The 12,169-nt window shown below is 36.0% G+C and overlaps 1 protein-coding gene across 1 annotated transcript in view; it reads right to left on the bottom strand.

Moving 5' to 3' along the window:
- The window catches only part of NF1 (neurofibromin 1), a 273,599-nt gene that overhangs the window by 16,344 nt on the left and 245,086 nt on the right, over nt 1–12,169 (bottom strand). Inside the window, exons 48-54 of the mRNA XM_012648327.1 lie at nt 11,643–11,769; nt 9,938–10,069; nt 8,794–8,929; nt 7,054–7,211; nt 1,017–1,139; nt 492–622; nt 216–316 (exon numbers count right to left, since the gene is read on the bottom strand). Of these exons, the coding sequence (XP_012503781.1) occupies nt 216–316; nt 492–622; nt 1,017–1,139; nt 7,054–7,211; nt 8,794–8,929; nt 9,938–10,069; nt 11,643–11,769 (908 nt within the window). The remainder of the gene's footprint in view (nt 1–215; nt 317–491; nt 623–1,016; nt 1,140–7,053; nt 7,212–8,793; nt 8,930–9,937; nt 10,070–11,642; nt 11,770–12,169) is intronic.

The raw sequence follows: 12,169 nt of genomic DNA, 5'->3' as shown, positions 1-12,169 counted from the left end.
GAGTCACCACGCCCGGCCTAAACCCACTATCTTAAAGCTAAAATCACTATCACACTGTCTCACTTTTTCCTCTTTGCAGCCAGTGAACATTACTGGGTAATACTTTTCCTAAGTCTTTATAAAGCATTTAACTTAAAGACAGGTACACAGGTTAATTAAAAACATAAGTAGGTACCATGGAAGACCACAAAAAGAATAAAAAAGGAGATACTTACACAACAGGAAAAACCTTGGGAAACACAACACTGGCCTCCGCTAAGTATTCATAAAGAATTCGTTGATCAAACTCATCTGTGGTATATTTTACCAGTGTAGCCTGCCAAGATGCAAAAAAGTAAACAAACATGTTTACTTTGTGGCTGAATTGTTATCTGTTTTGGGAGAAGCAGAAGACTGTCTTCCATTTATGTTTTTAATATTTAAGGGCCTCCTGAGAGTAGATTGGAATAAAAACTTGGAGAAAAAAACCCTCAAAAAGGGGAAATCCTTACTAGAACAGTAAGAAGCAGCGCTTGGATCTTCGGATCAGTAAGTACTTCTTCATCCAAGAGAACATTTGATTCAGAAACTGAAACTTTACGTAAGTGTGGGTGCTGTTGTGATGAGGAAATCCTCTGAGTTTCTGCAGTAAAAAATGGAATTAACATGATCAGCTTTGTTAATCAAACACCTGGATAACCACTTCATCTAACATATTTCAATGTTACTTCTAAAATTCAATAGTTTTTTAGTAGACACTTAAAATATCAACATAAACATCATATAGAATTACTATTTACCTACATAAAAGTTTTGGCTAGCTATTTACAATGCTGTGTATCATATACATGATACTTTTTATACAAGTTTCAGGATAACTGTCAATTTAAGGACTGTAGCATCTTTCAAAAGAGAGCAAATGTTTCTATATTTCATCCTGATGATTCTAAGAAATGGTTGGGAAGTAAATATGTCTTTAATGTACTCTCCCACCTTACTTTCTATGATCTAGATCAATTATTAACTTTGTTTCTCACCCATTTCATAATCAGTTTCTGCTACTCTCCTCATTTTGGGGGGTGTTGTGATCCCTGATTCCATTTCTTGCCTTTTAGGAGCCTTTGTGTCTGATATCAAGTGATCAAAACTTTTCCTTGTTCCTATAAACGAAAGTTACAGAATATGGAAGTTCATTAACCACAGTGTCTATGAATAAGAATATACTAAAAAGAAAATGTTTGGACATAAAGTGTTTAAGCTTTCACTTAAGGACCCAAAGAAAGCTCGAACACATCCCTGGAGCAGCATTTCTCTCCTTTATTCTCCATCTTCTCAAAGGGTTTTGTTTCCACAGCTTTCTGTTTCAGGATAGGATGTACCTTACCAGTCCAAATTAAGTTGAGATTAGGTTCACTACATTGAAGGTAAACCAAACTCTACCAACAAATACAATTATGGATAATAAATACAAAGGTATGTACTGTTCAATAGCAAAGATCAACTATGTCTGAATAGCCTTTTCAATTTAAGAAATTCTGCTGGTGCTAAGAATTAGCCATTAACATATGAGGAATTTCCAAACTTATGCAAAAACCAGTTTGATTGTATTAATATTAGGTTATTAAGTATGGAATTATTAAGTATGTCTGATTTCCTTAAGTACTAAATTTGACAGTTGATATCTCTGACACTTCATTTTGAGACTTATTTTATTTTTATTGTGAAGGTACATTCTCAGTCTTTCAAATGCACGTTCTGGCTTGTGATTATCTTTCAAATTTTTTTTAGAGCAATTTTTGTGAAACCATGGATAAGTCAAAAATTTGCGTTATTTTTGAATATGAGTTCCATCATGGAACAAATGCAGCATAGACAGTTTGAAATATCAACAAAGTGTTTGGGAAGAATGTGGCTAATGAACACACAGTACGTTGATGGTTTGAGAAGTTCTGTTCTGGTGATTTTAATCTTGAAAATGAGCCATGTGGGCGACCTGAGACCAAGGTGGATAATGATGAGCTGAAAGCTGTAGTGGAAGTGAATCCATCTCAACCTATGCATGAATTAGCAGCAAGGTTTTACGTTACTATTCCAACAATATTAGGCCATCTGAAACAAATCAGCAAGGTAAAGAAGCTGGATAAGATGGGTTCCACATGAATTAAACGAGCATCAGAAGAGAAATTGTCTTGAAGCTTGCCCTTCTTTGTTGTCACGACACAAAGGTGAACCATTTCTACATTGTATTGTTATATGTGATGAAAAATGGATGCTTTTTGACAATCACAAGCATCTGGCACAAGGTTGAGTAAAGATGAAGTGCCAAAACACAGTCCAAAACTGACCATTTATCAAAAAAAGCTAATGGTGTCTGGTGGTCCAGCTCTGACATTATCCACTACAGTTTCATGAAACCTGGTCAATCGATTACGGCAGATGTCTACTGCAACCAATTGGACGAAATGATGAGGCTGCTTGTGATTAAGCTGCCGAGACTGGTCAACAGAGACAGGCCAATCCTATTGCAAGAAAACACTCAACCACATGTTGCACAAACAATGCTGCTCAAACTATAGAAGCTGAACTTGGAAACTCTTTGTCATCCACCATATTCACCAGACCTTGCATCAACTGACTTCAACTTCTTCCAGGATATGGACCACTTCTTGCAAGGAAAAACATTTAATTCTCGACAAGCTGTGGAAAACACCTTTTGTGATTTCACTGCCAGTCATTCTCCAGGCCTCTTCGCTGCTGGCATAAGCAAGCTACAGTTAAGATGGCAAAACTGTGTCGATAGTTTAGGTGCATACTTTGATTAATTGTACTGTTTCTTGTTTGACATATAATAAACTACACTTTTGATTTGAAGTTGGACATTTCATATTTAATGACCTAATAATTTTTCAAGTTTTGAAAAACAGATGTGCATGCCTGCAAGTACTAAAGAACAGATACACTGGGAGATGCTTCAAAAATAACAAGTAGCATTATCTCCCACTTGGTTTTGCATTTCCCTAATCATGTATTACACTAATATTAACTGCCTTTCTACTATTCAAAGTAAAAGTACTGAAAGCAGATTATTTGGAACGCATATATTTCTGTTCTTTATATTCAAAGAACTTCCTTAATCTTTCTGGTGCAGCTCTAAGAAAAAAAATCTGGAATATTTTTGACAGTGTTATTTTTTTAAAGTCAGAATTGAAGCCAATTTGATAAAATCTGACAATCGAACACTTGAGAAATACAATGTTCTATTAACCTCAAGTACTAATAAACACTAATAAATATTCATAATAGTCATAAATATCAAGGCCAAGTAATTACAGCCCAAAAGGATTCTAGTCCAGCTTCCTCATTTCACACACATGCAAACTGAGGAAGCCATATTAGGCGATGAGCCTAATGTTGCATGGTTAGAGATCCAGTTAATGATCAGTTTGAAAACTCAAGTTTTCTAGAACCAATCAGTGCTTTCCCTACTGTATGAGATTAGGATGCTACTCTCTACCTTTAGTTTTCCTACCTTTCTCACTTCTTTTTTTACTTTACTTTCTGCATTCTTCCTGGGAGATCTCATTCTGCTCCCATAGCTTCAACTATCTATGAGTTAATCAACTCTAAATGCTTACTCATTTACTTCTCTCTTCCTGAATTCCACATACATCTTTTCTCTCCACATACATCTATATTCCTAGATGTCCTGAAAATACCTCATATATAATATGAACCAACCTAAATTTATCATGTAACGTAAACATACTAGTCCTGATCTCTATGAATGGAATCACTATCCAGCCAGGTTTTTTTTTTTTATTTTTTTTTTATTTCAGCATATTATGGGGGTACAGATGTTTAGGTTACGTATGTTGCCCTTGCCCCCCCCCCAAGTCCGAGTTTCAAATATGTGCATCCTTCGGGTGGTGCGCATTGCACTCTTTGTGTATGCATATACTCGTCCCCTCCTCCCTCCTCCCCCCTGCTCAACATCCAATAGAGGTTATTCTTATATGTGCACTTATGTGTTGATCAGTTAATACCAATTTGATGGTGAGCACATGTGGTGCTTGTCTGTCCATTCTTGGGATACCTCACTTAGTAGAATGTGTTCCAGCTCTATCCAGGAGTATATAAGAAGTGCTATATCACCATTGTTTCTTAAAGCTGAATAGTACTCCATGGTATACATACATCACATTTTATTAATCCACTCATGTACTGATGGACACTTGGGTTGTTTCCACATCTTTCTAATTGTGAATTGTGCTGCTATAAAGATTCAGGTGCAGGTGTCTTTCTTATACAGTATCATTTGCTCTTTTGGGTAGATGCCCAGTAATGGGATTGCTGGATTGAATGGTACTTCTACTTGTATCTCTTTAAGGTATCTCCATATTGCTTTCCACAGAGGTTGCACTAGTTTGCAATCCCATCAACAGTGCATGAGTGTTCCCATCTCTCCGCATCCATGCCAACATTTATTGTTTTGGGACTTTTTGATAAAGGCCAGTCTCACTGGAGATAAGTGATAACTCATTGTGATTTTAATTTGCATTTCCCTAATGATTAGAGATGTTGAGCATTTTTTCATGTTTTTTGGCCATTATTCTGTCTTCTTTTGAAAAGTTTCTGTTCATGTCCTTTCCCCACTTTTGGATAGGGTCGTTTGATTTTTTCTTGTTGATTTTCCTGAGTTCTAAGTAGATTCTGGTTATCGGCCCTTTATTGGATTTGTAGCATGCAAAAATTTTCTCCCATTCTGTAGGTTGTCTGTTTGCTCTTGTGACAGTTTCTTTGGCTGTGCAGAAGCTTTTTAATTTGATCAGGTCCCATTTATTTATTTTGGTTGTTCCAGCCAGGTTTTGAAACTAGAAACTTCTGACATCCTTCACAGTGTTCTCCCTCCCCACCTGCCCCAATCAATCAGCCAGGCAGTAAGTCTTGTCAGAAATCCATCTATCTTCCCAAACCTGATTCTCTCTCTCTCTTTTTCTGGAGACAGAGTATTGCTCTGTTGCCCAGGCTAGAGTGCAGTGGCATCATCATAGCTCACTGCAACCTCAAACTCCTGGGCTCGAGTGATTCTCCTGTCTCAGCCTCCTAAGTAGCTGGTATTACAGGTGTACACCACCACGCTTGGCTAATTTTTAAAATTTTCTGTAGAGACAGGGTCTTGATATTGCCCAGGCTGATCTCAAACTCCTGGCCTCAAGCAATCCTCCAACCTCAGCCTCCCAAAGTACTAGGATTATAGGTGTGAGCTCTTTTTTTTAAAAAAGAGATGGGGTTTCACTATGTTGCTCAGGCTGGTCTCAAATTCCTAGGCTCAAGCCATCATCCTGTCTCAGCCTCCTGAGTAGCTGGGACTACAGGTGTATACCAGTGCACCTGGCTCCAAACTTGATTCTTCTCCATTCTCCCATTGCTCCTGCCTTAGTGTAGGTCTAAGTTTGATTGGATTGCTGTATTAATTCTCTTAAATGGTCCCTTTGCTAAAAATCTCTTCCTATTTATCCACATGGCTGCCAGAAAACCTTTCTAAAAAATAAAATTTGGTCATGATCCTCTCCTACTTAAGGATCTTAGCTAAATACACAAGGCTAAATCTCTTAACACAGCATACAAAGTCTTTCACAATCAAGTTCCAATCCTCCAGCCTCATTTCCTATCCCATTCCCCATGATGCTATGATCTATTGCCAGTGGCTTTCCTGACTTTTCTTTATTCATGCTATTCCCTCCTCTCTTGAATACATGCCCTTCCTTAATCTGTGTCTACATTGTAAGCATGTATTAAATCTTTTAAGACACAGCTCAAATGTTACTTCCTCTGTAGTTTTTCCTAATTTCCCCAGATCTTTAGTTTCTTCTATCAAGACATATCACTTTAATGGCACCTGGGAGATACTGTTGTGATTGGCTGACTGTAAGTCTTAGCCACCAAACTATAAACTCTTCCAGCGCAGAGACTGTATCTTTTTCACCTAGCACATGGGTTGAATCAATTCAGTACTACATTTTTTTCTGAAGTTAGTTTTTCATTTACAACTTCTTTGGCATCAAAATCCAGAATTATAATACAAAACACAAAGTAACCAGGAAACTCCTAGAAGATTACTGATGGCAAAGCATTAACAGAAGGGAGCACAAACAAAAGTTAACAGACCTATGCAACTGGTAACAGTGATTAACATCTGTGGTTTCTATTTCTTTCACGGTTTACTGGCATGTTATTTATGTCACACTTTGTGGTATGTTCACTAATTTCCTTATGAACACAAACATTTCCCCAATACCTTAAGATACTTAAATACGCTTGTGTGGATAACTGAAATCCACTAAACCATTCACAATGTTGGTCACTGAATTATGGATCCAGTAACAATTCCAGTAACAATTAAAACTTTAGCTAATGGAATACAAGAGCACCTTTACATTTCCTCTGTGGTGCAGGGTAGGATCAGTGGGCTCTTTCATTCATTTACTTTCAGTTACTGACATGAGAAAGGGTCTCACAGCATTTTAGGCATACTTCTCACAGACAAATGTTGATGTAATTGAGCAATCAACTTTCAAGAATTGTATCTTCTTGAAAAATATATTACCTTACCTTTTTGTGTTTTCAAAAAAAACATGGCAAATAGTATTATTACAACTTCATACCATATTGATGTATTCTGCTCTCAAATGATAATTTTGCGAAATATTACTATTTTGTTAAAGGTCCTGAGTGCAGCAAGACTCTCCTTTCTCGCAGGTTTTTATCTAATGTCTTTGTTACCACCATTCCCTGCTGTCCAGCCAAGGCAAAACAAAATAAGGAAAGCCATAATATTTTTAATCTAAGAATCAGAAAAAACTGTTTCAAGGTTCTATTCTCATTTCTCTCTCTCAATGGATATGGCTTAACTGCTATCTCAAACTCTCTTTTAATTTGCATCAAAAACTTTGCTGCATCGAAACAGAAAATTTTTATAATCTTGAACGGTTTCAAATAATGTTCAAAGAGTGAAAGTATCTGACCATTTTACACAATAATTTAAAAAATTCTACATAATTTAGATAAACTAACCAAGCAGCTTCTTAGTGTTGGCCTGAGAAGGCTGCCCCATATCCAAGCTCATGGATTTCCTGGCTCGGGGACTGGTCTGACCCACAGTTGGATAGGTGGCTGCAAGGTACCCTTCAGAACCTTTGGGAGAAGACCATGGCTGATTCTCCTTTAGTGTCCTGGGAGATTAAAGCAATTGAGAAGAATTAATTAACATGATGACAAATACAACCACTCTATGTCCCTTCTAAGTGACTGTCCTATTTCCCAATGACAGCAATCAATTAATTTAAAACTGCACTTTAAAGGCTTTAAGGAACAAAGTCAATGTATCTCCAGAAGTATCAACTTTCTTGCCATACTATCTTATACATAAAAATTAATTTAAAAAATTGACAAATAAAAATTATATATATTTATGGTGTTCAACATATTTTAAAATATGTATACATTCTGGAATTGCTAAATCAAGCTAATTAACATATGCACTACCTCACATACTTAACATTTGTGGTGAGAACACTTAAAAGCTACTCTCTCAGCAATTTTCAAGTATATAATACATTGTCATCAACTATAGTCATCATGTTGTTTTATAGATCTCGAACTTACTGCACTGGTTTTTTTTTTTTTTTTTTTAGAGAGTTTTGCTCACATAGAGTATAGAGGCATCAGCCTAGCTCACAGCAACCTCAAACTCCTGGGCTCAAACAATCCTCCCACCTCAGCTTCCGGAGTAGCTGGGACTACAGGTGTGCATCCACACGCCTGGCTAATTTTTTCTATTTTTGGGAGAGATGGGATCTCACTCTTGCTCAGGCTGGTGCACTGATTTTTTAATCAGGGAAAATCAAGTCTAAATAGGCAACTGAATTTTTGGTTTAAAAATCAAGAAAATCAAACCTAAATTTATACTTTGACAAGGGAGCACAGGCGAACTCATTTTCTTCTTTTCATAACTCAAAGAAATATAATCATGCGAATGACTGAAGAATAAGACTACTGAATACCAAGTATGTCTGGAAAACTTTTGCATATGTTGTTAAAATCTCAGTAGGAAACTATTCAGGGCTTTTTAATGTTGATTAATTGAATAACGTAAGTTCTACAAATAGAAAATTATTTTTGTGTTTAACACTGTCCGTAAACCTTAAAGATACTTTCATTTAATTGAAAATATAGAAAAATCCCCAAATGATGCCATTTTCATATAATTTCTCAAAGTTATTCTGGAAAATACACTGCCCCAAACCATGTACAGGGGACATAAATTTGATTATTTTATCATCTAAATCTGTACTATAGAAAACTTTGTAATAACTTTAGTGTGACATGAGTAAATACAGCAAATGTGTTGGCATAGACATGTTCTTATAAATCTATATAGCTTAGTTTTCCATCACTAAGCACGTAATGTTGCTTATATTTCATGTTAGTTTTTTTCCCAGGCCTTTTACTGCAACCCAGTACTTTCAAGATCATCTCTTCTCATTATTCAACTGGTTCGTGCTTAAAAGAGGCAAACTAGTGTTAACATTAGCACAGTTAGACTAGAAGTAAAATGATAACTTTCCTACCACTAACCCACATAAAATACATTTATAAAATGAGTTTTGATTTATACATTCTTCCTAGCCATCTCTAGGATCCCCCCTCCCCCACCACATTACCTTCTAGATTACTTGGCTGCTGGCCTCTATTAGCATGGAAAATTGAAAGCTCATTACAATTATGTAATTACAGGAGAGCAAATCCACTTACCTATAGGTGGAGTCGCCATGATGGATGGGATATGTATCCATAGGAACATTTTCCATTGAAATATCAGTAAGAAGTAGTGACTTTCTATGTTTTAGGCTGCAGCGACTTCGAACCTCTTCAGACACTGTGAGTAAAGCTAAAAGGAAAAAGGAGGCAGATTAAAATATATAACAAATCACAAGTGTGACTTAAAACACGATACACTTATCACAACCTCCTAAAGAGGATAATACCTGTTAAAAGTGCACGTAAAGCTCTCCACAGAGTGTGAGGTTTAAGGATATCAAACACTTAGGACAGACTTGTTTATCCCAAAGGGTTGATAGTCTGTTTTGGAAGACTGTATATAAACATGAAATATACAAAGAAATTTAATAAGCACTTTCTATTTTTCAAGTGCTTTAATGTATGTTTGGTTTCAACGAACATAAAAAGTAGGCAAGGCAGGTATTATTAAGTTTATTAATAATACTTTGAGATATCAAATGATTTGCTCAAGGTTATATGGTTCAAACAAAAAAGTTAACACAAACTGAGTCTGCTAAACTGAGAATCAGCACTTTCCGTCAAACAACTACATCTGTAGCTGTAACATATGTAAGTGCTAAGTGTTGCTGAGTAGAGAAACAAAAATCAGGTAAGAGCAAATAGGGTAGGTTTAATGGAATGGTGTGGATGGGGCAGACATTCAGGTAAAATGGCATAGGGAGTGACTACTGAAGAGGCAGAAAGTCACTTGCAGGAGATGGCAAGTAGATTAGCTTGAAATAGCCCACCCATTTGGAGAAGTAATAAAAAATGAGGCTTATGAAATTTAGAGAAAGAGGATAGAATCCTGAGGACTGCTTCAGGATTCAGGATGCTAGGCTGAGGCATTCAGATTTTATGACACATAACTGGGAGCCACTGTAGTGTCTTGAATCAAAGATGACAAAGGGAACACATTTCAGATTTTAATGCAAATTCTTTCATTAGGAAAAATGTTTGGGCAAAACTTTCAAAATTTTAAACACCACTAAAGGACTGGACTATGAAGTTTTTACTATGCCAAGCAACCAGCTGAAGTACCTACACATATCTGAACCTTTTTGGTGATCCTTAGATATAGATGTGGTAAGATTAGTTTTGTCTCTTGTGTTTTTACCTGCTAAGTAAGCCACGCTCTGTGTATTCACTTCAAATTTGTCACAATTTCTATGTTTGTTAACCAGAGTTAGTAGTGTATGCAAAATTCTGACTGTTCTTGCAACAATGGCAGGTGAAGGATGCCTGTACCCTACAAAAACAAAAAATAAAAACAAATAAGAAGTTAGTTCATTCTTTGAACAAGTATCTGTTGAGTTCTTATTCTGTGAGTAGCAACTCTGCAAGGAAAGGAAGTATAAGGGATAACTCCTGCCTTCTAAGAAAAGCCATTTGGGAAGGTAAAACATACATATGTGAACGGTTAATTAATTATATAAAGGATTAAGTACCAAAAATGTATAGAACCCTTCCCTGGAACCATACGGTACCTCAGGGAAGAGGAAAATTAGGAAAGATGATAATCTTTCAGATCTTCCATTCCCTAAAGGAGCACAGGGATTTAAAAAATCTATGTATTAGAGTTCCCCTTAAGATTTTTTTTTTGAAAATAGGGTCCTACTGATTAAAGATTCTTTTTTTTTTTTTTAATTAAAAGAAAGAACCCTAATGACATAGGAAGTATATACTCTAAGAGCCAAAAAACCCTCCAGAGTTGATTAGAGGGTTTTTGATCTTTGGCCAGCTTTTAATCATTAATACTACTCCATTTTAAAATAGAGGATTTGAACACTGAAAATATCTGGTATTCTTTTAGAAATACAAAATATGTAAGCACTTCATCAGTTTAGTTACAATCCCTCATCTTGGTATCCTTTAGTAATATCTTTTGAGCAATCCCTATTCACCTTATAGATTAAAATTGTCAGGATTTTTGTATAAATTTCATAAGGAGGTGAAATCAAATGCATATATTCACAGTGGTGGGTGTATGCACATATACCAGGTAAAACATGGGGAAACCTCCATGATCCCTCAAGCCTAAGAATTATTTAAACTGATACAAAACTGTAGACTCAGGCTCCAACTTGAATCTCTACTGTGGCCAAATCCAGTGTTGCCCAAGACCACTGGTTCATGCCAGCTCATTATCCCAGGCCTTACTTTACACTTCTATTTTGTCTCTGACCTACCACTATATGCTGTTCCTGTTAACTGCACTCTCTGGCCATGAGTGCCTCATGTTAATGAACCAAAGTTAACAAGCTGTGAAGTCAGCAATGGGGAGTAAAGCCAAGTCAGGAAGTGAATGAGCTCGTTCTAAGGAAGAGCTGGACATCACTGGCTATAAACAACATAGAAATTTGGAGGGGTGGGAGTGAGGTACCAGAAAGATGAAGTTCTATGGTATAAAATAATAGTATTCGTTAACAATAAACTAGAAATAAGTTGAAGAAAACCTGTGATTAAATCTCGAACACTTTTCAACATAATCAAATTATACTTACTGATTTGCAGTATGTCTTATTTTGATAGTAAGATACTTAAAGTACTGTTACTAATAATATAGCTATTAGAAAGCTCAATATTTATGCATTTTAAAAGAATCAACTCACTTTTTTAGAAAAACTTGATATTTGATATGGAAATTAAGCTCTCTTAAAATACATATTGAACAAAACATAACTCATTAAGACATATAGTTTGCATTTAAAATAAGACATATGGGCTAAATTATTTCAATTTACTTCAAGTAATCACTTATTTTAATTACTTCTGGTTTCTTAATACTATTTCATAAAAATATTCCAACATAAGGCTTTTACCTTTTAAGAGATGTCCAACCAGTGCGAAGTTAAAGTTAGAGTTGAAATTGAGTCCAACAAAATGATCCATCTGCTTGCAGTGCCATTCCAGAGGATTCCGGATTGCCATAAATACTTCCTCTGGACTCTATTAATAAAGACAATTATGAGATGGTTGATGAGGTTCATACAGGAGAGCTTTCTTCTAAGGATCACTTACTGGTTTTGTGTTCAACAGCTATGACAAGGTAAGTAACCCTTTCAAGCTGAGAAATTATTTTCAGATGACTACAGAAAACCATAGAATATTTTAGGTACTACAAATTAATTGGTAGAAGACAGTCAAGTACATATATAATAAGATAGAGGGTAAAACTACTTTGATTTATAATGCAGAATAAATGACTGTCAATTTACATCCTGGTGACTTTTTTTTTTTTGAGACAGAGTCTCACTCTGTTGCCCTAGCTAGAGTGAGTGCCGTGGCGTTAGCCTAGCTCACAGCAACCTCAAACTCCTGGGCTCAAGCGATCCTTCTGCCTCAGCCT

The sequence above is a fragment of the Propithecus coquereli genome, unplaced genomic scaffold (genome assembly GCF_000956105.1).
Source record: "Propithecus coquereli isolate 6110/MARCELLA unplaced genomic scaffold, Pcoq_1.0 Scaffold281, whole genome shotgun sequence".
Taxonomy (NCBI): Eukaryota; Metazoa; Chordata; class Mammalia; order Primates; family Indriidae; genus Propithecus; species Propithecus coquereli.
Note: the sequence above shows the minus strand (reverse complement) of the source record. Positions and strands in the feature narration are given on the sequence as shown.